Source organism: Protopterus annectens, chromosome 16.part0 (assembly GCF_019279795.1).
Source record: "Protopterus annectens isolate FY-2018-M chromosome 16.part0, PAN1.0, whole genome shotgun sequence".
NCBI classification, from domain to species: Eukaryota; Metazoa; Chordata; order Ceratodontiformes; family Protopteridae; genus Protopterus; species Protopterus annectens.
The window spans coordinates 380,883,911-380,910,813 of NC_056750.1; the positions used below are offsets into that span (position 1 = coordinate 380,883,911).

Sequence of the window (26,903 nt, forward strand, 5' to 3'; positions counted from 1 at the left end):
GAGTAAATTGTCTGGCCTGTAATAGTTGACGCTGGGTGGTGGCAGAAAGGAGCCAGTCGTCAGATACGGAAACACCTGAATCCTTGGCGCCTCAAGTGAGACGCTACCACTGCCATGCATTTGGTGAAGACCCTGGGGCTGAGGTCAGACCAAAGGGCAGGGCTCAAATTGAAAGTGACTGGCCCCCAGCCGAAGCGCAAATGATCTCTGGATGCCCTGGCCATTTTGATGTGGTAGTATGCATCTTCTAGATCTATTGAGCACATCCAGTCGCCCTTCTGTAAGAATGGAAGGATCGATTGAAGCGTGACCATTCGAACTTTTCTTTCCTGACTAAGGTATTGAGGTAGCTTAGGTCCAGGATGGGCCTCCAGTCCCCTGTTTTCTTTGGAACTAAAAAGAACCTTGAGTAAGTTCCGAATCCTTGCTGGTCCGCTGGGACTGGTTGGATGACTCTTTTTTCTAGCAGCTTTGAAATTTCTACAGCTGCTGGCTCTCAGATGGGGCGGTACATCTGGGAGTCTTTTCTTTGGATGGGATAGGATAGAAAGGGTATGTTGTAACCTCTGGTAACCACGCTTTTACCCACTTGTCTGTAGTTATATTTTGCCAGGCCTGAGGGTATAAAGCTAAGCGACCCCGACTGCCTCCAGAGCAGGACAGTCGGGCCTCCTCTCAGGAGTGCTGGAAAGGTTTACCAGGGAGTGTATCCCTGTCACCTTGATGTTGCGGACCTCTGCCGCCAGGGCGGCGTCTTCCACCTCTGCCCCTCCTCTGCCTCTAGAAGGCATCTCCTGTGTGCCTGGGAAAGATCCTTGGGGTTTTCAAACCACATTTTTCCACCACGCTGCCCTTTGGGGTACGGTCTGGTTGGGGTGGAAAACGGACTCCGACAGCAGACAGAGTCTTTCCCTCCTGTTCACACCGGGTAAGGGTCTCCTTTACTTTGGGGCCAAAGAGAGTGGCACCGCAAATGGGGCGTTAGTAAAGGAAGACTTGAAGGCTTCCGAATGAACATAAGCGCATCCAGGATTGTCTGCGAAGAGCAATCGCTGAAGCTGCTGCCCTACTCGAACCTTCGGCTGCGAGGGAAATCAGCCTCATGGACGAGTTCACAATGGATGTAAGGTAAGTTGCGCTGTCACTTTCTCTGAGACAGCCGCATCTGTAGTACCCTGGAGGGTATCTCCCAACTCTTTGACTAGATCCTCTGTAGACGTGTAAAATGGGTCAAATAGTTCAGGGATCGCATGGAAAAGCCGCTGAACTAAAAATGCGCTTCCGCACTATCCATCGTCCTAGAATCTTTATTAGGGGATGGACAGATGAGGAAGACTCGACATCTCCTTTTTCGGCCGCTGCCACCACCATAGCGCCACTGGAACTCCTTTTGTTAAGTAGGTCTTGTCCTGAGGTGCCATGATGTATTTATTGGGTTTCCTTGGGACTGGTTCCACTGTGTCAGGAGCCCACGCCCTCGAGCAATTAGTTCCATTAATTCGTCAAGGCGGAGTGACCCAGGAGGAAGAAGGGCGAGCACCAAATGCCTTCAGCAAAACTGACTCATCCTCAGAAGGGGGAAGGGACTGCCAGTCACCTCTCTGTTTCAGGATCTCCAATATGTCCGAAAAGAGACATCTTCTGAAGGTGACTTCGGGACCCTTCTGACTCATCTTAGTCAGTATCAGATGTCAAGGATTCTTGTGGAGAATCCAAGTGTCTCCTCTTACACAATCTTTTCCTAGGGGCTTCTTCGTGGGAGCATCCGAAGAAGCCTCCGAGGAAGAGGCACCTCCAGGGGTGGCTGAGACACTGGTGCTCGACGCTTGGATGTGGCCGTGGGTGCAGAGGAGGATAACGCCCTTTATGGGGAGGAGAGGTTGCTTCCACTGATGTGGTTGTCTGGGTAGACAACACCTTCCTCATTAGGTCGAACGCCCGGTCCCGATCGAAGAATCTCCGGTTCAAGAAATGGGAAGAATCCCGAAACAGGCACCGAAGGCATCGACTCGAGGACGGAGCCGACCGATCCGCCGAGGCCGCGAGGGAAGAGTCGAACCGAACGCCGGTTCGACTCGCCCCGAACCAAGGACAGATCGTCGGCCCGAGACTCGTATCAGGTCCGACGGAGTCGAGGTGAGAGGAACAGACCGAGAAAAGGACGGTTCTGGACCCGAGGGCTCCACAATCAGAAGATCAACCTCTTCAGCTCCAAAGACTGAACAGGTCTCGGAGGAGGAATGGATGGAGACACTGGGAGGCCTGCAAGTTTCGACACCAACTGGGTGGAAACTGAAATAAGTTTGGACAGGGCCGAATGCTCCAATAACTTCTGCACACACGATCCACATCGACATCGGAGAGTTTGGAAGAAGAACGGGTCAAGGAAACGAAGACGAGCCGACCTCAATAAGGTCGGAAGGAGGGAGCTCCATCACCGGTTCCAAGACTCGAGGCTCAGGAACCGACATCAGTTGAACACTCGGCCCAAGTCTGTGGAACCGTGATCTAACTTTTGTTGAAGAGCTCGGAGCCGATGACTTGGGCTCCGCCTTCGATTCCTTAGAGGATTTCATGCCTGGTCAGAAGCATCCAGGGCCGCCTGAGGAGAAGGGTTGAATAGCCCTCTGTCCATGCGTTTCCTGCGCTTATCTGTCATGACCCTCCCACTAAAAGAGTGACAGATAGAACAGTCCTCTTGTAAGTGGAGAGGGCCAAGACAGTAGACGAGGAACTATGGTTGTCAGTCACTCACATTTTCTGGCCACACTGACAACGCTTGAATCCTGATTTTACCTTATCAGACATTTTACAAGAAACAGACAAGTCCAGTATAATAGTCAACCGATAAATTAGTGTCAACCGATTTAAATGTCGAGTCCGGTTCAAATTTAAGAAGTGTTGGTAGGCCCCGAAAAACTCTAACCGATTAATAAGATTAACGGTACCGAGAATTTAACTCACTCAACCACACAAACACTCAGTATATCAAGTTATCCTTTCTAGTATCAAATAGAACAAAATTATCCAATAAAATATAACAAAATAAGTTATATCTTAACTTCAGATGCTCGAGCTAGCTCCCAGCGATGCGAACGCAGCAGCGGCAAACTAGATCTGAGGTAAAGGCAGAGGGGGATTGTGGGTATTAGATTGTCTCGAGCTTCTTCTCGATGCAGAGCTTGCAAGCGGCCGGCACGGAGCCGAGGATCGGCTCCGAACCCATGTGTAAGAACAAACGGCGAGATTGAACACTATCACATCAGGATTCCAAACAAATACATGAGCAATAAAACAAATACACCATAACAGATATCCCCAGCTAAGAGTAAGGGGGATAGGAGTGGACCCTAGGCATAGAGGGGTATGGAGGGAGGGAAAACCCGACTGCAATTGCATGTCTATCGGACATCTACATTTATGGTGGGTACAAAACTGTACTATGTCCTTCAAGAATGCAACTGCAGTCATAACATGTGGGTAGAATACCATAGCTTAGCTGGGGGAGGAGGTATGCTCTTGGAAAGAGATGGTGTGGCAATCAAACCCTGCAGGACTGCCGAAGCAAAGCCTGCTCTGGATCTGGAATATAGAGGGAGATTGTAGTGTTTGGAGAATGTATGCACGGAGCTCCATGTAGCAGCTTCTAGAATGTCCTTTGTAGGCACCCCTCTTAAAAATGCTGTAGAGGTGGCTGTAGCTCTGGTAGAATGTGGTCTGACATAGGCTGGAACAGTCTTTCCATGAAAGGAATACAGAATCTGATGCAATGTCCAATCCATTTAGAAATAGTCTGTTTTGAAATTGCTTTTCCTTGGACTGCAGGGGCATAAGCTACAAAAAGCTGTTCAGACTTCCTACTGGCCTTGGTTCTGTCCAGATAGTATCGAAGTTGTCTATGAATGTCCAAGGTATGCAAAAGTCTTTCCCCCTTATTCTCAGGATTGGGGAAGAAAGCAGGCAGATGAATGGCTTGATTTAGAGAAACCCTAGATACCACCTTTGGCATAAAAGTAGGGTTGGTCCTTAATGAAACCCTGTCTCTGTGGAAAATAATAAAGGGTGGTATTGCCATTAGGGCCTGTAGCTCCGAAACCCTTCTTTCTGAGGTAATTGCCAACAGGAAAGCTGTTTTCCATGAGAGGAATTGCAAGTCAACTGAAGCTGCTGGCTCAAAAAGAGGTAGAGTCAGTTTTTCTAAGACAAAATTGAGGTCCCAGGCTGGCACTGGGGCCTTTCTTGGTGGCTTAATGTTCTTGATTCCCCTGAGGAATTGTCTTAGTAAGGGGTGAGAGAAAACAGGAGGATCAGTGTTGTATCTAGCTGAAATAGCAGATGCATGTATCTTTACTGAAGAATATGAGAGGCCGCTCTGTAACATATCTGCCAAATATTCCAAGATAAGTGGGATGTTCAGTAATGATGCATCATGTCCTTTGCTGGTATTCCAATTGCTGAATCTTTTCCACTTTGCTAAGTAAACCTTTCTGGTGGAAGGTCTTCGAGCCTCTGTTAGTATCCGCTGAACTTCCTTGGAGAGAGATAAGCTGAAGTTATTTATGGGATCTCCCAGGCTGTTAGCTGCAGTGTCTGAAGGTTTGGATGCAGTGTTTCGAAATTGTGTTGAGTCAAAAGTAGGGGCCACTGAGGGAGGGCCCACCTCCTGGTGTGACATATGCTCCGTAGTAGTGGGTACCAGTGTTGTCTTGGCCAATCCGAGCTATTATGATTCCCTTGGGCTTCTCTGCTTTGATCTTTAGTAATACTGAGGTCATCAGTGGCAGAGGTGGGAATGCATAGATTGCTAGGAGTTCCAGTTGAATGAAAGGGCATCTATTTTCCAAGCCTTTGGATGGTATGTCCTTGTGCAAAATTTTGGTAGAAGATGATTGAGGTGAGAGGCAAATAGGTCCACTTCTGGCTTGCCCCATGTCGAAGTGAGTTGTCTGAAAGCCTTCAGATGTAACCTCCACTCGTGTGGATCTGTGAAATTCCTGCTTAGGCTGTCCGCCAACACATTGTCTTTTCCTGGAACAAACTGGGATTGTAACTGGATGTTTAGACTCAGTGATTTCTCCCAAAGCTGCATTGTCAGTCTGCAAAGGGGGTAAGAGTGGTGCCCCTGCTTGTTTATGTACCACATCACAGTGGTGTTGTCTGTCCGCATCATTAAGTGGCCTTGCTGGAGTTGGTTTTGAAAAGCCTCGATAGCATGCATTACTGCCAGCATTTCCTTTTGGTTTATATGCAGATGTGTTTCCTTTGGAGACCATTGTCCTTGTATACACCTGCCTTCCATGTGTGCCCCCCCATCTGAGGTCTGAGGCGTCTGTAGTCATGGTCTGTGTTATCTGTGGTTTTTTGAATGACATACCTGTGTTTTCCTGGCTCACCGAGGCCCACCATAGGAATTCCTTTTGTAGGCATGGAATGAGTGGTATGATTGTCTCTAAGTTGTTGCTGTGCTGAGACCAAACGCTTTTTAGGTACCATTGAAGCTTTCTCATGTGTAGTTTTGCTAATGGAACCAGTAGAATGCAGGATGCCATGTAACCCAGGGCCTGTAGGAATCTCCTTGCAGTCATCTGGGTGAGTTTTGCTAAACCTTTGAAGTATTGAGTTAACTTCTCTTGCTTGTCTTCTGTCAGGTAAGCCATCTGAGAGGCTGTGTCTAGTTTGGCTCCTAAGAAGATTATTTGCTGGGATGGCTGCAGTCTTGACTTTTGGAAGTTGACTGTGTATCCCAGAGCTTGAAGTAATCGTATGACATAATCCAGATTTTTTGTCAACATCAATTTGTCGTCCGCTTGTATGAGGCAGTCATCCAGGTACGGGTAAATTTGTATACCCTGGAGCCTGCAATGAGCAATTACTGAAGCCAGGCATTTTGTAAACACTCTGGGCAGTAGATAAGCCAAATGGCAATGCTGAGAATTGATAATGCTCTGGCCCTGCAAGAAATCTGAGGTATCTTCTGCAGCTGTGTCTGATAGGGACATGCAGGTATGCCTCCTTGAGGTCCAGAGTAATCAGCCACGACTCCTTGCCCAGCATGGGAAGGAATTGCTGTAGAGTCAGCATTTTGAACTTTGGTACTATGAGAAAGGTGTTTAATGCGGACAAGTCCAGTATTGGTCTCCATTGAGTTTATTTTCTTGGAACAAGGAACAGTCTTGAGTAAAACCCCTGTTCTTGTTCTTGTTGTGGAACTCTTTCTATTGCTTTCATTCGAGTCAGCAGAGTGATTTGCTTGATAGCCTCTGCCCTTTGATGTTGTGGTAGATTTGGCATGCCTTGTTTTATTGGTAAGGTATGAAAATGAAACCTGTACCCTCGGTCTATAATGTCCAAAATCCATTTGTTCTTTGTCAGTCTGTGACAGTTTTCTGCAAACAGAGATAATTTCCAAGGGAGCTTCTAGTTGTTCCCTGGTAGGGGGTTGTAGAGGAAAGTCAGTGAGAGTTTGTGTTTGTTGGGCATGTGAAACCCCTCGCCACTTCTTTGGTTTCCTGGCTGCCATTGACGCCCCTGTAAGGGCCTCTGTACTGGCCTCTTCCTCGCCACGCCTGTTCTTACCCTTTGAAACTTTTCTGGATTAGGAAAGGACCAGTTTTTGAAGGCCAATTCCTACTGAATCTGGGGTTGAACCTGAGGAAATCCTTTACAGTTTGAACTGATTTTGCTTTTTCTTCGATGGTCTTTAACACATCCTTAGCATTTGCACCAAAAAGCTTGTTCTTTTCCAAAGGTGCATCCAGAAGTTTTGCTTTTACATGATCTGGTAGAGGTTTATCTTTTAACCAAGCATGTCTATGCATCACTGCCCCTGTTATCGCTGCCCTACATGAAGCTTCCAGTGCATCATATCCACACTGCAGGAAGTGATTGCTTACTTGCTGAGTGTTATGTACAGCTTCCTGCAAAGTCTTCCTGTCTAAAGGATCAGGAGAAGCTAATGTTTTTTGTAAATCTTCTAAGAGATAATCCTGATATTGGAACATATGAAAAAGGCAATTTAAAGCTCTCATAGATAAGGTAGTGGATGTGTAACCCTTTTTACCCCATCTCTCTAATGACCTTGCTTCCTGTTGAGGGCAAAGGATTTTTTGAGGTGGAGGCTGAAACTCCTTTAGGCCCCTGTGAAATAGTTTCCAAATCAGCAGTATGGGCCCTGAATAAATGGGAATGAGTTTCTGGGACCCTGTAATACCTGTCTGGCTTGGCTGGAGCAGGAGGAAGAGAATCAGGGTAGCACTAGAATCGGAATACAAATCATCCAGAACATCAAGTACAGGAGGAATAGCTAAGGGCCTGTGCTGAGGCTTCAAGGAAAGTCCTAAGGCGCTTTCCTAGAATCAGAATATTCCTGACCCTGCCACTTGAAATGTTCCCTCATGGTGTGCAGAACTTCCCAAAAGAAATATCCTCAGGAGGAGAGGCCAAGGTATGGAATCTTCTGCATCCGAGTCCTCATAGGTCTGGAAGAGCTCTTCCTGGCTATCAGAGTGGACAGAGCCTCAGAGTCTTCATCTGAAGGAGAAGGGTCAGAGGGTTCAACCCGGGCCTTTATCAGGAGGAGGCTGGGATGCTCTCTCAGGATGGGCCTGTGAACCTCTAATCATGGAAATCAAATCACCTGGAATTTTCTCAAAGGACCCTAACGATAAGTGAGAACTGGTACCCCCACCCACCACTGCCTATGGGCATGTGCCCATGCAACAGTGAACACATGACAGACATGTAAAAGGCAATGAGGGATTAGGAAATGGTGATGGACTGCATGATAACCAATGGCAGTGTTGTGTGGGGACAGGCATAAACAGGGACTAGAAAAGACTTCAGACCCAACTTCTAAATGCTGTGATCCTGCATGTGCATCTGAATTCCTGTCATGTCCAAGCCCTGAGATTTGAGCCCCACAGCTGGATAACAAGAAGATGGACTCTTCCTGACTGGGGCCTGCTAGAGGAAAAAATGAAATCCCAGAAGGAAAGTCACTTGTCCCAAGTACCACCAAATCCATAACTGGATGACTGAAGGGACTGATTTCTGGGACAAGAATGTCTAATCAAAGATCCTAGTAGATGACCCAAAGAATGGGCAACACCAGATTTATATATTTTATTTTTTAGTTATTTACACTTTGTTGACCAGGTTAGTCTCACTAGGCCAGTTGTCTCTTTGCAGGAGATATCCGAGGTAATATTCACACTGACAATTTAAAATTTGGTCAGGACACTAGAAGCCTATTGTTTTTAATAAGTGCTGTAGGATCTTTTACATCCATCAGAGCAACTACCAACTCAGACAAATGGGGCCTCGGTTTAGCATCTCATCCAAAGGATGGCACACTCAGGAGTGCAGAACCCTATTAAGCTGTACTGCAGTGTCAGTACTGGAAAATGAATCCAACTACCTGATGTGGAAATAAAACCTATGGTCTTCTGCACCACAAGTAAACACGCTTACCTGCTGAGCCACTGAGATGGGTTTGACTCTTTAGATATACCCTCCAGCATATCAGGTAAGAATATGTTGCCCCACAAGTCCTTCATGAGAAGGAAAACCTGTTCAGGTTTCAGCTTCTGCTAGTTTAGGGCAAGCTCACCACTGGATGAACACAGGGCCTGGCCTGCAATTGCATGACCTTGTGGTAATGCTCTGACATATGTCTGATGCTGTGAGAAAGACACTCCTGCTGGACTCCAACTGAAAATATTTTTACCAAAACCAGCTTTACATAGTGGCTTAGTAACTTTTACCACCTTCACAGGAGAGCAGCCATACTGATTCTCTCAGCATTGTGGTTTTTATTAGCATCGCATTTTTCCTGAAGAATGCAAAGGTAAGTACTGGTGATCTGATCTGATAGCTACAAGGAGATTTATTATGACTCTTAAGCATGCAAATACCAGACATCACAGCTAACAGAAATGGTCAAGATTAAAACTGTATGAGTGGCAAAAATAATATGTCAGGCTCTAGGAATGAGAGTACTTTTGGGTCCAGTGCTATATGTCAAGGTATACACTAGAATAGCTACTGGATGTCCCCATATATGGGATATTGCCGAAAAAGAAGTTGATTCTGACTGGTGCACAAGTAGTCAACAACTGAGGACCCATAGAGAAGGATCCTTAAAATAAGGCCACAAAGGTCCTCAAAGAGTTCATGGTCTGTTATCTGCTCAAGAAGTCATTCACCAGGTTTTGAGTGCCCTAGCCAAACGCTTCTCCCTTACTCTGTGCATGCAGAATGGTGTCTGTGAATTATTTCTTGATGAAGAACAGTTCTGGTCAAGGCATCCAGTGCAGGCATGTACTAACTCCACAGTCCTAGTCAAACAGTCAGCACAATCAGAAACACAGCAGGTCAAATTAAAGCCTGCCTTTGATGTCAACAATGGAAATGGAATAAAGTCCTTCCTGAGCCCAGAAACAGGGAGGTCTGCAAGCTTCTCCACAGCTTGATACAATAAGGAATACCGGAGTTTAGACAGGTGAGAGAAATACTTAAGGACTCTCAATGTGAAAAAGAAGAATGCTTTAATTTCGGATCTGTCTTAACTTTGGACTCTGTGTGGTATTACAGAAAAATACTGTATTATTTGGGGGCACAACTTTGGACTTGTGTGGTACGATAGCAAAATGCTACATTATGAGAGACTGTGCTTACAGAATTGTAGTGGTACATTCCTTGTGTGTCTTAGTGCAAACATTTAATGTTGCATTGCATTTCACCACAGTATACTATATCATGTGAGTAGGCAATGCAGTTTTCAGAGGTTGTTCCTTCTCTTCACTGTGTTGCAACATTGGAGTTGGTATATATATATATATATATATATATATATATATATATATATATATATATAAATAATTCGGGGGGGGGGGGTGCAGGAGGCTTGTTTCCCTGTAAAAAAAATTTTTTTTTGTGTGTTTTTTATGTTATTTCGGTTCACCGTTTTTGGCATGTAATTTATAATGAATGGTGAGCTGACAAAACATGGTTCACATTTATGTAGGAAAACCATTATGTGGGATCTTTCACAGACCAAAGAGATCATAAAAGAGTCAGCTTGAAGATGGATGGCGATGGTTACAAGGAAGGTGCTTTAAGACCTCAGAAGAGTACCCTTGACAATCTGCTCTATGAGTGACACCCTGCAGGGTTCTTCTGCCTTCTTCCTCAAACACAAATGTAAGCATTTTCTGTGGAAGGAAAGGGGATCTGATGCAAGTTCATCCGAAACCTCAACAGCTTCAACTTCTCTTTCAAGAATATGTCATTTGAATGGGAGGAGGAAAGAAGAAAAGGACTCACTACTTTTACCCATCCCAGACATAATGGCCTCCATGTCTATAGGTTCTTCAAATAAGTCTAAGAGGAAGGGAATCAAATGCCCCTATTAGCTGCAGGAGGGAGTCTGTGCAAAGTCTTACACAGGGATGACCACAAGACAATACCATGGCATGTTCTGGGTGGGTGAGAATCAGCATGCTTGGATGCACCATAATGGTGTTACACAGGGAACAAAGGACAATAGTATATTGCAGCTGTTTCTAGTAAGATACAAGTGTAACAGCAGCATAATATGTGTAGTATTTGGTATTATACAAGGGTGCCATTGAAAATTACAGCAGATATTAATGTCATTTAGCCTGGAGCCGAGAAGAAAACGGGTCTATTTTAATTCATCAACTGATGAGAACATTGAACGGCATTATATCGGAAATGCCATTCATTAAACCCCCCTGATATGGGGGCTGCACTGCCCCACTCTAATTTTATATATTTATGGATTCACTTCAAAGCTCGAAATACTGAAATCTCGAATTTCAGTATCTTGAGCCCAAGAAGTGGAATCCACAAAACAACAAAAACTAAAAACCAGGAAATTCAAAACCTCGAATACCGGAAGTTTTGAATTTTGCGGTTTTACTACACACACACACACACACACACACACACACACACACACACACACACACACACACACACACACACACACACACACACACTCCATCCACCACACAAACACACACAATCATTCTACTGCACCCCCGCACCCCCCATACTTAAATATTCTCACTCCGAGGTCGCACTACATACAAACACACACAAAACACCACCACACAAGCTACTTTCTCTTCACACACACACATCACAGCAACAAAGCACACTGACATACATCACAGCCCCTACCCAAACCCCTTAACCCACACACACTTAGCTGAATACATAACCATAATGGAACTTTAGAAGCGCGAAATTCAAAACCTCCAGTATTCGAGGTTTTGAATTCTGCGCTTCTAAACTTTCGCTATTATGTGGATTCGGCTTCTTGGGCTTGAAATACTGAAATTCGAGATTTCAGTATTTCGAGCTTCTGAACACAACCCATATTTTTTATATATATATATATATATATATATATATATATATATATATATACATATACATATACATATATACAGCGACTCTGAGACTGCACTACAGTGAGGAAAGGGCAAATTGATTGATCCCAACTGTAATGTGATCTCAGTCAGAACGGTTGGACAAATGGCATGTTTGGTAAATTGGGCCATTGCACTTGCCGATTTGTGGAATTTTTTGTGTTTTTTTCTGACTTGTTCGGTAAAAATGTCATTAGAAATGCCGTTCAATGATCTTAATCCTTCGATGAATTAAAAGGGACCTAGAAAAAACATACTATGTTTAACACTTACAGTGTTTCCTGTATAAGATGTACATCTAGAAAAGAAAGACATGAGGAAAAAATGGAGTGAGTCTAAGTTTAGAAACAGAAAAAGTAGGAGGAGCAACCTGGAAAGTTACAGGGTTTATATTATCCTGGAAGCATTTGCATTCAGCAGTTTTGAACAGATAATTTTTCAAGTTGTTTTGAATTATACAGGATGTTTCACTACTTTTCACAAAGGCAGGCAGTAATTCTCAAAGTCTGGGTAATAGTACTAAAAAGCTACAATCACTGCAGGCCAGTTTTTTATGGAGAAAATCTTTGGAAGGTTCAACCAAAGGTTGTATTGCGCGTGCCAGATTAACAGCCTGCATGTGGAGAATGAAACTGGATGTAATATAAGCAGAAGCAGGCCTGCTTTCTGCTGGACAGGAAGCCATTTGGCTTTTGTTAAGACCTGGTAGTGGTGTTCTTGACATGGAGCAAGAAATATAAACCAACATTTTTTTTGAGGAGAATTAGTGTTCTTCTGGGAGGCAGCAATAATAAAGGGGAAGTGTTCTCACTGTGCCAGTAAAATCCTTTTCTGAACTGCTGTTCTGCTTTCTGGGATCAAGAAATGAGACATTTTCCAGGAGAACACTAACTTGTTACTTTTTCTTGTGTCATTTTATGTGATAATGAAGTTTAACATTTGGTCCAGTATTACTTAAGACACCTAAATCTGCAAGCTGTCTCAGCTGTGCTGGAAGAATTGATCTAGAGTTCCCAGTCTTTTGATGTAGCCTTTGCTGATTACTTATTTTTGCATTTGAAAACAGAATATATATGATCCATAAAAATGTAGAACCTTGATCGTGGAGGGGATGAAATCAAACAGGACCCACCAAGGATGGTCCCTGATGTTAAATCTACCTGTCTTATAAACAAGAAATGGAAGGTAGACTAAGGAGCTATATCGCTTACATTGTCCTGGTCAGAGTACAAATTTCATTAAAGAAATAAACAGAAACCCCAAAATAAGAGCACTTAACAGGACAAGACATCCCAAGCTAAACAATTCCTTCAGACAATATATTTTTTTTTAATAAATTGTACCCAGGGATTTGACGTTGGTACAATAGTTAGTGTTACTGTCTCTACAGTGTTTGATTTAATCTGCTTTTTTGGCTGGGGTGCTTCCTCTGCTGAATCATCCTTCCTATGCCTATATACATTTTCAGTGGGTGCTCTGATTTCTTCCCACATCACCAAGACATGTCAAAGGTGAACTGGCACTGTTCCAAAATGCCAATAGGTTGGTAGATAGGTGTGTCTGTCTGTCTTACTGAGAGCTGCCTCCCCATTCAAGATTAGTTTCTCTACCTTGCATCCAGTGATAGGATAGGTTCCAGCTCCCCTCAATCTTAAAGGATTAAGTGAGTAAACACAGAATGAATGAATTTTGCCAAGATAAAATTCAACAATAGTCAAACAATACAAGAATATCCCTGAGTTAATTAGGAGAAGTACTCAGCACTCCTAGAAGTGACCTCTATCACACCAGGAAATGCTCCGGGAATCAGAACACCAGCATGACTTTGAAAACTGATGATGTCACTCAGTGCAGCTTGGAGTCAAGCAACAGTAAAACCTAATGATCAGATGTTATAAATACAGGCAGGAGTGAGTTTAAATATTAAATCATCAACCCACTTTTCCCATTTTTACATAGAATTAAGGTGTCATCTCAACTGTTGCCACCTCTCTCAATTCACAGTCACTCTCACTCCTTCTTCAACAATCATGCCCAGTAGTTGCAGACTTTTCACAAGCATTCCACCCATCTCTTGGTTGGACATCTTTGTCTCCCACTTCCCTACTTCCTGTGTTTCCCAAACCTTTAACAACCTGTCTTCTGCATTTCTTTTTTGATTATGATGTGACTGGTCCATCATAATCTGTTCTTCATGACCTTTTCTGCAACAGGAGCTCTTCTGGCTTCTGCTCTGATGTCTTCATTTCGTCATCTGTCCCACAGTCTGCACCCTCCTTCTCATCTCAAGCATTTAATTACCATTATCTCAACCTTCCTCAGCTGCTCTGCCTTCACTGCCTAGGCTTCTGCGTAATACAGAATAACTTGTCACATCAGTTTTGTTCACCTTACTTTTCAGCTTCTTTGACATACACTACACCTTTGATATTTTATAACATTTGGCTGCAGCACATCTGAATATAGCTTTGACCTCCTCATTCAGAGTTTCCCCCTACTCAGCCACAACTACCGCATACATGGCACTGTTAATCTATCTTGATTTTCAGCATTTCAATTAAATATTTAAATATTTAATATTAAAAATGTTAGGATAGATAGATGCCAAGAGAGGCAGCAAAACTCTACACATGGAAAATGCCACTACAAAATGTTCAACTATTAAAAATATTAGGATGGTTAGATGCCGCGAGAGGTACATGGAAAATGCTACTAGGAAATGTGTATATGTAATATGCTGGTGATGATCGGCAGGTAACATTGACATTAATCAAGTTTGAGTGACAAGGCTTAAACTTATTTCTCAGATATGAATGCAGGCACTTTCATGTAATAGCTACTAGGAGATATAGACAGCATGAGGGACTGAAAAGCAGAAGTATAGAATGGGCAACATACTCCTTGATCCTGGCTTAGCGGCACCAACAAATAGTGGAGGCCCCATGACCAAAAATGACTGAGAATTTTGTTACCTGGAAGATGTTTTATAAGGAGAAGATTCTATCAACTGGTGCCACTCCAGAAATTCTTCTGAACTGTGACCAAAAGGTAGGAAAAGTCCCTCTGCATTTGTTCTGGAGAAGCCAGAAGTGACAACATTAAGGGCTACAGGCCTCAAAAAGTAAATCAAAGGAGAGCCACAAGATCCTTACCCTGATGACCAAACTCACCCTCTGTAGAAGCCCCAGTGACAAGGACCAAACTATATGCCCAAAGTTAACCTCAGTTACAGTGGAAATTCTAAAGTCAAGCACTGAAGAGCAAGGAAGACAGTCAAGCACTATTCCCAAAGACAGTCCCAGAAAAAGCTGCCATACAGAAGGTTGCAGTGAGTGAGCTAAGTAGACAAATGCTGGGAACCTAGAACAAGCAGTGAAGCTGGTGGCAGATTTACCACAGGGTTAAATCAAAGGCTTTGCTTACCTATGGTCCACAATCGACTGAGACATTTTCACTTCTTAAAATCCATCAGTCTTGCGTTATCCCCACTAGAAGCTCCATGGCAAACAGAAACAAGCCACGGATAAGAAAACAACTAAAAATTTGTACCAAAAAGCATAACTCAGCAACTCAGGTGTGATAGCTATACAGCAGTGAAACACAATGTACAAATACAACGGCAACAAGGTTATCAGACTTGCAGCTAGTTACTCATATCACAGAGTTGTTGATTTTACATTAAACAGTAAAATATACCTGAAGGTCTTTAAGTTGTTTGACCAGATCTTTGTTCTTCTCCTCCTTTTCTGCTGCCAGTTGGGCTTTGGCCACTGCATTTTCCAGTGCTTGTCTCTCTTTTTCAAGTTCAGCTTGTAGAGCTGAGTGCTCCATCTAACAAAAAAAGGTGTTAGTCTGTGAGGATTTTTCTAAAGAGCAGTAACTTTCATAAAAAAGCAAAACATTACGAAGTACAGTGATGTGAGTACAATGAATATAAAAAAATAGATGTCTGTAGCAAGATATTTGCTGCAGGAATTCAACATGTGTATGAAGTCAGAGGTGCACATCATCCTTGTGACAATATGTTTTCCATTAGATATCCACAGACGCACAGAACTACAATCACATAACTCAACCATTAGAGGGAGAAGAGTTACAAAGAAGCTGTATGCCTAACTCACTTTAATCTTTTGCCAGCTATAAATGACAAATGCAGCAATGATGTGAACAAATCCTCTTGGGGAAAGATAAACAAGCATTAAAACTCTGATACAAAACAAGAAAGCAGAAAAAAATATATGTGTACTTGGGTGCAGAACCTTATGTCAAATTGGCTTCACATCAACAAATGAAAAAGCCGGTACAGTGGATCGAAAATCAGCTGATCGAAGAGTACTGGCTTTTTCAACAAAAGACTGGGCTACAGTGGGGATTAGGGTATATGCGATCTTGGGAGTTGTTATATATAATTAGAGGTGTAGTGGTGCAAGGGGTGGGAGGTCAAAAAATGTTGTGTGTGTTTTTTGTTTCAGTCATTTGTGGACTGATTAAGTTTTTCATGGAAAGTAGTCAATCACTGTTGGATCTTTTACTTTCCATTTCATGTCACCCCCTAAAATACTACAACTGAAGGACTGCAACGATAAACACCTGAAGCATAAATCAAAACTTATGAGTCAACCTTTACATTTTGGAGCTAGCATGGAATAACTACATATAACAACCATCACACTACTAACATGAGCAAAACATAAGGGTGGACAAAGGAAGCATATCCAGCAGCAATGATCTTTTTGTCTGAACATCTACTCATTATGCTGACCATACTAACAATTGTACTATGTTCATCACAAGGACTGCTGCAGGAAAGCAGAATATGTATGGGAGAGTACAGAAAAGCATAACAGCTTCCAGCTGAGGGTAGATGGTCAAAAGTATGCCATGCAGGACAGCTAAGGGAAATGCTGCTATACCTCTAGACTGGATATCCAGGTATAATGTGAATAAATACGTGAATAAATCCCCAAACAAAAGTCTCACAAACAATTTGGACAAGCTCATCTGTGAAGAAGTCCACACTGGCACCTGTGGACCTGGTAAGGAAAGCCTCCACCTCTCTGGTCAAAATCTTTGTGTACTTCTCATAGTAAAATGTAATGCAAACAGCTAACCATTTAGAAAGTGAATGAAAGGCCTTGTTTTCTTTTCATAAAACAAAACAAAAACACAACAGGCTGATTAGTTTGCATAATGGGTTTTGTTCTCTCAGTATATTATCTGAGAAACCTATGTACTCAATGGAATGCTAAATACTTTTCATCTTCTGCTTACGGAAGACAGGAAAAGAACAGTTGTGTACACTTACCATAAATGTAGATGTTCGAGTGTATTCACTGTTGTAGTCATTACATTTGGGTGATCTGCTGGCAGGTTGCTCTCAGTCGGCCTGATTAACAAAGTCTTGGGTCCTACGTCGGTTGCTGTCCCTTCTTCCATGACGTCAGGTCGTCAGGGGTATAAAAACATGCAGCCGACGCCATTTTCATCAGTTTTTCTTGCCCCAGATGTCAGGTGCCCCCAAATGGGTAGCAAAATATATATATATATATATATATATATATATATATATATATATATATATATATCCACATACATAGACATAGATATATATATATATATCCACATACATAGACATATATATAGATATATATGTATATAATTTAGAACACAAGCAATATACCTCCAATCAAAAGCAAATACACCAAAAAGGCTTTTAAGCATGTTAAAAGAAAGAAGAGGTATAGTAAGAGAAAAAACAGGGGGCTGCAATAGTGAATACACTCGAACATCTACATTTATGGTAAGTGTGCACAACTGTACTATGTTCTTCGTGTTTCACTGTTGAAGTCATTACATTTGGGTAGATTCCCAAAGCTATGGTTGGGAGGATGGATATATACAGAATGAGGAGCAGCTATAAGGCCCTGCAGGACAGCAGTGGCAAAGCCAGCTCTGGATTTAGAGGAGACAGGTAAATGGTAATGTTTGGAGAATGTATGAACTGAGCTCCAGGTAGCAGCTTCTAGAATGTCTCTGGTAGGAACCCCTCTGAGAAAGGCTGCAGAAGTAGATGCAGCCCTGGTGGAATGAGATCTGATCCCCTTGGGGATAGGTTTACCATGGTGCACATAGCAGAAACAAATACAATGGCTTATCCATTTAGAAATAGTCTGCTTTGAAATAGGTTTTCCCTCTGCCCCTGCAGCAAATGCCACCAATAGTTGCTCAGATTTTCTTAGAGGTTTTGTCCTAAGTAGAATCCAAGTTGTCTGTGCACATCCAATGAATGCTGAATCCGCTCACCCTTGTTCTGTGGATTGGGAAAGAAGGTTGGCAGATGAATGGTCTGATTAAGAGCCACACTGGATACCACCTTACGTATGAAAGATGGATTGGTCCTGAGAGCCACCCTGTCCGGATGAAAAATAATGAAAGGCTCCACTGCCATAAGAGCCTGCAATTCTGAAATCCGTCTAGCTGAAGTAACTGCTAAAAGAAAAGCTGTTTTCCAGGAGAGAAATTTTAAATCTGCCGTAGCAGCTGGCTCAAAAGGAGGTAGAGTGAGATTTTCCAAAACAAAATTGAGGTCCCATGCAGGAGCTGGTGCTCTCCTGGGAGTTCTTAAAATTTTGTCCCTTCTGAGGTACTGCTTTAGCAGAGGATGAGAAAAGAGGGGAGGCTCTGTGTTGTAATGAGCTGAAATGGCAGAGGCATGGATTTTTATACAAGAAAAAGATAAGCATCTCAGTTAAATATTGCAGACTCTGAGGAATATTGAGCATTGCTGTGCTAATTCCTTGTGATTGGTTCAAGGCACAGAATCTTTTCCATTTGTCCGCATAAGATTTTCTAGTACTAGGCCTTCTAGCCATCCATCACAGGTTTGCTGAGAGATGTAACTGGTGAAATTAGTTGATTAGCCATGCTGCAAGATTAAGAGTTTGGAGCGGAGTCTGCAGAATTTGGTAGTTCTGCTGAGAGAGCAGGTAAGGTGTCAGAGGCAGGTACCATGGAGGAACGTGTGACATATTGCGTAGGAGCGGGTACCAGTGTTGGCGTGGCCAGTCTGGAGCAATCAGTATCATTTTTGGTTTTTCCTGTCTGAAGTTTAGTAAGACCTTGGAGAGCAGAGGCAGAGGAGGAAAGGCATAGAGTGATAGGTTTTTCCAGCTGAAGGACAGATCATCTACTTTCCAAGCATTTTTGTGATAAATTCTTGTGAAATATTTGTCCATCTGATAATTTTGGGGTGAGGCAAAAAGATCCATGTCTGGGCTCCCCCATTTGTGTGTCAACATGCTGAAGATTTGTGGATACAGTTTCCATTTGTGTGGATCCATAAGATTTCTGCTTAGTGCGTCTGCCAGAGTATTTTGCTTTCTTGGCAGGAACTGAGCCTGTAGATGTATTTGGCAAGACAAGGCTGTGTTCCACAATGCCATGGCTAGTCTGAAAAAGGGGTAGGAATGGGTACCCCCCTGCTTGTTTATGTACCACATGACTTGTAGTGTTGTCTGTCTTTATCAGTAGCTGTCCTGGATGAAGATAGTCCTTGAAGGCTGTCAGAGCATTCTGTACAGCTAGCATTTCTTTTTGGCTGATATGTAGGTGCATTTGATTTGGGCTCCATTGGCCCTGAATGCATCTCCCTGCCAGATGCGCCCCCCCCCAAGCATAATCTGATGCATCTGTAGTCAGGGTTTGGGTGGCACGGGGTGGAATGAATGACAGTCTCGTGTTTTGGTGGCAGGCCTCTGCCCACCATAGAAACTCTAACTGCAGGCAAGGAATGATAGGAATCACTGTTTCCAGGCTGTGACAATGTTGACTCCATAAGCTTTTTAGGTACCACTGAAGTTTCCTCATATGCAGTCTTGCATATGGAATTATTAGGATGCAGGAGGCCATGAACCCCAAGGCCTGCAGAATTTGTCTTGCAGATAGCTGGGTTTTTGTGGCCACCTGTTTGAATTAAGTCATCAATTGAATTTGTTGTTCTGGTGTAAGGTAGGTCCATCTGGGCAGTTGTATTCAAGCTTGCACCAAGGAATGTAATGATTTGAGAGGGTACCAGTTGTGATTTCTTTTCATTTATGGTGTACCCTAGACATGTTAGAAGTCTTTTTACAAACGCCAGATGTTTTACAAGAGTGTCCTTGTCTTCTGCCTGAATTAGACAACCGTCCAAGTAAGGATAAAGTTGAATGTTTCTTTGTCTGCAAAATGCAGTTACTGGTGCCAAGCACTTTGTGAAGACCCTGAGCGCAGTAGATAAGCCAAAGGGCAGTGCAGAGAACTGGTAATGCAAATAGCCCGCTTTGAAACGGAAGTATCTTCTGTAAGATTCCCTGATTGTGATATGCAGGTAAGCCTCTTTTAAGTCTAGAGTTACCAACCAGGCATCCTTGCCTAGCATAGACAGTAACTGTTGTAGAGTCAGCATCTTGAATTTTGGAATGTCCAGAAATGTATTTAGAATGGATAAGTCCAGAATTGGACGCCATGATTTGTCTTTTCTGGGTACCAGGAAAAGTCTTGAATAAAAACCTTGCCCCTTTTCCTTTTCTGGTACTGGTTAAATAGCCCCCATATTCATGAGGGACATAACTTGTTTCTGGGCCTCTGCCCACTGATTTGGAGGCAGATCTGGCCATCCGTTTGGGATTGGCAACATGTGGAAATGAAATCTGTATCCCTGGGATACTATATTTAAAACCCACTTGTCCTGGGTAATTAGTTGCCAGTTTCGTGCATGAAGTGCCAGTTTTCCCCCCAAAGGGGCAGCCAAAAGATAAGTGCTTGGTGATTGCAGTGGAATGTCATTGAGAATGCTTACCATAGGAAGGTGCCTTGTTAATTCCTGATTTGGAGGTGGAGGCACCCCACTGTTTTGTTCTATAAGTTCCTTGTGACTGAAACCTAGAGCCTTTGTAATGTCTGGGTTTGACCTGAGCAGCTCTAGTGGGTACTGGAAAGGACCAGTTCTTAGTAGGCCAGTGCTTACTGAACCTGGGTTGCTGCACTTGTAGGAAATCGTTTACAGTTTGCATAGATTTAGCTTGATCTTCCATCTTTTTCAAAACTTCTTCTGCCTTATTACCAAATAAACTGTCCTGTTGTAAAGGAGCATCCAGCAATTTTGCTTTAACATGATCAGGCAGATTTTGCTCCTTGAGCCAAGCATGCCTTCTTATCACACAGATCCACTTACAGCGGCTCTGCAAGAGGCCTCCAAGGACTCAAAACCACATTGCAAAGTATGCTTTACAACTTGTTCTGCTGAATGCAATAAATCCTGCAACTCTAATTTCCACACAGTCAGAAATCAACATCATTTACTGTTTAAGTAAGCCCATGACATGCTGCTGATATTTAAGCATATGAAATTGACAGTTTAAAGCCCTGATTGCCAAGGTTGCAGACGTGTAAACCTTCTTACCTCATCTATCCAGTGCCCTGGAGTCTCTATCAGAAGGAGTACGATTTTTAGCAATAGAAGCCTTAATGCCCTTGGGACCCTGAGAAATGGTTTCAGGGTCAGCAGTAGGGTTTTTAAAGAGGAATTTGTGGGAGTCAGTGACCCTGTAATACCTGTCTGGCTTACTAGGAGCTGGAGGCAGGGAATCAGGAGCCATGCTGGATTCTGAAAAAACATCATCAACAATGTCTAGAACAGGAGGTATAGCCAAAGGCCTATGCTGAGGAAGAAAAAGGAAATCCCTAAGCCTCTTCTTAGATTCTGAGAAATCCTGACTCTCCCAGTGAAAGTATTCCCTTAAGGTACGCAAAGTTTCTCCAAAAGAAAAATCCTCAGGAGGAGAAGCAGAAGGGATGGAATCTTCTGCAACGGAGTTCTCATAAGGTAGAATAGATAATTCCTGATCAGAAGAGGAATCAGAAGAAATAGGTGTGTTTTGCTTTATATTTTTTTGCTGTGTTTCTGAAATAGAAACCTGATCTGCTGATTCATAATCAGTGCCTTGCCTACGCCTCTTAGCAGGAGGGGGATGGGTACCCCTGATCAAGGTAATTAAATCCTCAGCCATTTTGATCATTTTTGTTTTAGGGAGAGGGGCCTGTGCAAGTGGTCCAAGTGTCAGTTTTTTAGACATAGAAGTTGATTTTGGCCTTAGTTTTGAAGACGGCGTTGGTTTAATATACAAATCTTTAGGCCTGAAAACTCCCTCAGAAGCCAGTGCCTGCTCAGCGGCTCCGGACCCATCTAAGGTAGAGACATCCATGGGTTCAATACTTAGTGTCTCGTGGCACACCGGACTCCGAATGGGTTTCAGTAGAGGCCTGTGAATCAAAAGTAGCAGGTATCAGGGGCTGCGAAAGCGCCTCACTGAGTACCGGCGAACCGTTGACTGGCTTAGGAGAAGCTTTGTTGTCTGTTTTGGACCTCGACAGTCTGTCTCTGTCTTTTTCTTTGTGCTTTTTTAGGTATTCCGGGAGTCGGATTGCTAACCGACGACATTTCTGGATAGTTAAATCTTGAGCTAAAATATTCTGATGCAAAAATGTACCGACGCTTAATAGTGTGTTGATTAAATTTAGGCAAGGAATACAGTACAAATTAAAATCCTTATGAGGTATTTGCTTCCCACAAGTAACACAATTATTAACTTTTACTGACATCGGTAAGGAGCAAGAAAAAGTTTTCCCAACGGGGTACTTAGCTTTAGGTTGAAGACTTTGGTTCTGAAACTCGAAAACAAAAATTTCAGGAGTCGGCCGACCGGCACTTGCAAACTGCTTCTGCTCGGGCACCACGCAGCAAGTATGATTGATGAAAATGGCATCGGCTGCATGTTTTATACCCCTGACGACCTGACGTCATGGAAGAAGGGACAGCAACCGACGCAGGACCCAAGACTTTGTTAATCAGGCCGACAGAGGACAACCTTCCAGCAGATTACCCAAATGTAATGACTGCAACAGTGAAACACGAAGAACATCTTAAAGGATTGGTTCAAAACAACCTCTCAAACCACTTTCAGCTCAGTGGAGGGATGATTACGTAATGATACATTGTCATTAAGGAAAATGCAAAAGCCTCTTAAAATGTCAATGCTTGAAGTTCAGCACTCCTCCTGGCTGAGGTGACTGTAACTAAAATAGTCTTTGTGAACGATATTTGAAGTCTAATGTATTAATAAGGTCAAAAGATGGGGGAGGTAATTTTTCAGTGACAAAGTTCAAACCACAGAGAGGGGCTCCCAGGTGCTTCAGAGTCTTAAAGTGAAAGACACTGTTTAGATACTGATTTAGAGCTAAAAAGTGATGCTAGGAAACACAAAGAGAAATAGGCAAATGCAATACAATGGAATAGGTCAGTCCCATAAATAAAGTAGTTAATGTAATTTAGCACCATTCTTACCTTCAAGTTGTTTTATCATTGTAACACCTTGTGTAGTTTCACTGTAATCGTTTCATGCTTTACAGTCATTTTCGCTTTTTTTCTGTTATTTTTGATTGTGTTATGCTCCACCTCCATTTAATTCTCTGTGGAATGCCCTCTGATGTCATGTAAGGGATTCCACTAAGACTATCCATTTAATGTGTGAAAGTGATTCTAGGGACTGGGGTGTTCTCCTCTAGTGACAGCAGTAATTTCCACGTTGCTAGTTTAACATCTGATGTTGGATTTCTAAATCCTTGCAAGGATAACCCATATCTGAATTCAGCAAGAAAATTAGATGACAGCAAATTTGATGCTGAAGAGGCCTGTGGCATCTTCCATACAGCAGTGAAAGGCTTTGTGGAAATCATTTACAAAATTGGTTCTGCTAGGATACAATGAATTTCTTTTGCTGCTAATTACTAAATTAATATTTTGCAAACTGATGCCGACATTACTTTCATTTGATGGTTGTACTTACTGTTAGCTCTGCTGGTTCACACTGATGCACTGAGTTTTTGTTAATATTTTGAATGTCAGCAGTATATGTAAGGGTAGAGTGCTTTTGTTTACTGAGTAGGAATGGAAGTTAGTGAATGGTATGGATCAGTCTGAAAATTAGCCATCAATATGAAATAAGGAATGAATACTGGAATGAACCCTGTAGAAGCTGTGCCTCATACACTGTTTTAAACACACACACACACACACACACACACACACACACACACACACACACACACACACACACACACACACACACACAGTTGCTCTTGGGTAAACAAGTGAAACTTGGTGCATTATTTAAATTCTTCTTTATGTAATGTGAACTTTTTTTCTGAAGAAATGTTTGTACGAAATTGTAGGACAGGTATGTAGTGCAGTTTACTTATTGTTTTTTGTTATAAACACCTTTATTGAATTATCACTTGTAACATAGGCAAATTTTAACTTATACAAAAGTAATCAAACTGTACTAGCAAACATTATACTTCACATGTATTGCTATATATCATATAACCTAAGCAACATTACATAAATTATTCAATTCCTGACCCTCTTTTTAAACAAGAAACATTTTATTAAACCATCACTTACGACATAAAGCAATCATGCATTTATATAAATGAAAAACTCCACCGACACAATGCTAGTTGCAAGCATTTTACATCACAAGTCATACTGACAGTTTATGATGGAACAAAGGCTTACTCCTGAAACTAATTACAGGGTGATATAGAAGAGGTGAAAAGGACCCAGTGCAATACTGAATTAGATTACAAAACATGAGTGTGAATGAATTTACTTTATTTTTATCCTGTCATGAGTGAAGTCCAGGAAAAAATAAGAGATAAGACTTTGAAAAAGCCTGCCCTACATACACTCACACCACCTCTTTGAAAATAACAGAGAAATGTGCTTACAGTAAAGTAGCTCTCAAAGAATAGATCACACTAGCAGTAACTGGTAACATAAGGGTTAACACCCTTCTTACTGGTGTCTTCTCCAAGCCAGAAATTTCAAAATCAATAACTTTTTCCCTGTGAAATCCCAACACATATCTTACACTGCCATAGGCAAGTTTATATCTCACTGATATAAGCACCATTGCTATAAATGCAAATGTTCTTCAAGCTCAAATTCCTCATATAACTGCAAAACTTGATATTTGAGCCGATGTTTGATATCAAATGTGTACGCTTTCCAAATGAGGAAATTAATAATGCATACCACAGAAACAGATACACAGTCTTGAACACACCAGTTTAAATACAGTAATAGTAGCTGGGGTTATCAATTTCTATTACTGCATGTTTTTTGGATATGGGAGGAAATAAAAACATCCAATGAAAATCCACACAGGATAAAAAGTACATGCAGACACCACAAAACAGACCCCAGACAAGAAAGTACAGTTGTGTACACTTACCATAAATGTAGATGTTTGAGTGTATTCACTGTTACAGTCATTACATTTAGGTAATCTGTTGGCAGGTTGCCCTCAGTCAGCCTGAATTCCAAAGTCTTGGGTCCTGCGTTGGTTGCTGTCTCCTCTTCCATGACTTCAGGTCGTCAGGGGTATAAAACATGCAGCCGACGCCATTTTCTTTAGTTTTTCTTACCCCGATGTCAGGTGCCCCCAAAAAGATAACAGAATATATATATATGTGTGTGTGTGTGTATGTATACATGCATCAATATAAACTTTACCTTCATCTACAAGCAAATACACCACATAGGTTGTAGAAGATAGAGAAGGAAAGATAAACTCCAGAGTGACAGGGGGATGGCAGGAGGCTAACCTGGACTGTACCAGTGAATACACTTGAACATCTACATTTATGGTAAGTGTACACAACTGTACTATGTTCTTCGTGTTTCACTGTTGCAGTCATTACATTTGGATAGAATCCCAAAGCTATGGTTAGGGGGCTGGAGCTAAACAGCATTAGGAGCGGCTATAAGGCCCTGCAGAACTGCAGTGGCGAAACTTGCTCTGGATTTAGAGTAAAGAGGCAAATGATAATGCTTTGTAAAGGTGTGAACAGAACTCCAAGTAGCAGCCTCTAGAATGTCTTTGGTTGGTACTCCCCTTAGAAAGGCTGCTGAAGTAGCTGCAGCTCTGGTGGAATGAGACCTAATGCCCTTGGGCACAGGTTTACATTGGTATAAGTAGCAGAAACGGATGCAGTGGCTTATCCACTTTGAAATTGTCTGCTTTGAAATAGCCTTGCCCTCGGATCCTGCAGCATATGTCACTAGTAATCGCTCAGTTTTTCTTAGAGCTTTAGTCCTGCTCAAGTAGAATCTTAGTTGTCTGTGAGCGTGCAAGGAATGCAGAATTCTCTCTCCCTTGTTCTCCGGATTTGGGTAAAAGGTTGGCAGATGAATTGTTTGGTTAAGAGCCACAATGGAAACCATCTTAGGCATAAAAGTAGGTGTTGTCCTCAGAGATACCCTGTCTGGGTAAAATATGATAAAAAGGCTCTATAGCCATGAGGGCCTGTAGCTCTGAAACTCTTCTTGCTGAAGTAATTGCTAGTAGCAGAGCCGTTTTCCATTATAAGAACTTTATATCAGAGATAGCAGCTGGTTCAAATGGAGGCAGGGTGAGTATTTCCAACACATAATTGAGGTCCCATGCAGGCAATGGTGATCTTCTAGGAGGCCTTAAATGTTTGGCACCTCTAAGATACTGCTTTAGTAAAGGATGAGAAAAGATTGGTGACTCTGTATTGTAATGAGCCGGAATGGCAGATGCATGGATTTTAATTGATGAGAAGGATAGGCCTTTGTCAAGCATCTCAGTTAAGTACTGCAATATCTGAGGAATATTTGGTCCTGCTGTATCAGTTCCTTGTGCTTGATTTCAAGCACAGAATCTCTTCCATTTGTCAGCATAAGATTTTCTAGTACTAGGCCTTCTGGCTTCCAAAATGACATCCATCACAGCTTTACTGAGAGGTGTTGTTTGTATGACTTTATGATCAGCCATACTGCCAGGTTCAGAGTCTGTAGTTGATTGTGCAGGATCTGATTGTTTTGCTGGGACAGTAGTTGTGGTCTTTGAGGCAAGGTCCAAGCTGGGCATTGAGACAAGTTCCTTGGGATTGGGTACTAGTATTGGCGGAGCCAGTCCAGGGCAATTAGTATCATCTTTGGTTTCTCTTGTCTGACTTTTAGGAGGACCTTGGGGAGAAAAGGCAGAGGAGGAAAGGTGTAAACTGATAGGTTTTTCCAACTGAAGGATAGGGCGTCCACTTTCCATGCTTGTCTGTGATAAGTCCTTGTGCAGAATCTTTTCAATTGATAACTTTGAGGAGAGGCAAATAGATTTATGTCTGGGCTCCCCCATTTCTCTGTTATTATGCTGAAGACTTGTGGACTTAGTTTCCACTCGTGAGGATCCATAAGGTTTCTGCTTAAATCGTCTGCCAGAGTGTTTTGTTTTCCTGGCAGGAATTGAGCTTGAAGATGTGTTTGGTAGGTCAAATCTGTGTTCCACAGTGCCATGGCTAATCTGCAAAGGGGGTATGAGTGTGTGC

General features: G+C 42.5%; 1 protein-coding gene across 1 annotated transcript in view; it reads right to left on the bottom strand.

Moving 5' to 3' along the window:
* Nucleotides 1–26,903, bottom strand: part of CNTRL (centriolin) — a 4,034,091-nt gene that overhangs the window by 2,397,200 nt on the left and 1,609,988 nt on the right. Inside the window, 1 exon segment of the mRNA XM_044058259.1 lies at nucleotides 15,153–15,287. Within this exon segment, the coding sequence (XP_043914194.1) occupies nucleotides 15,153–15,287 (135 nt within the window).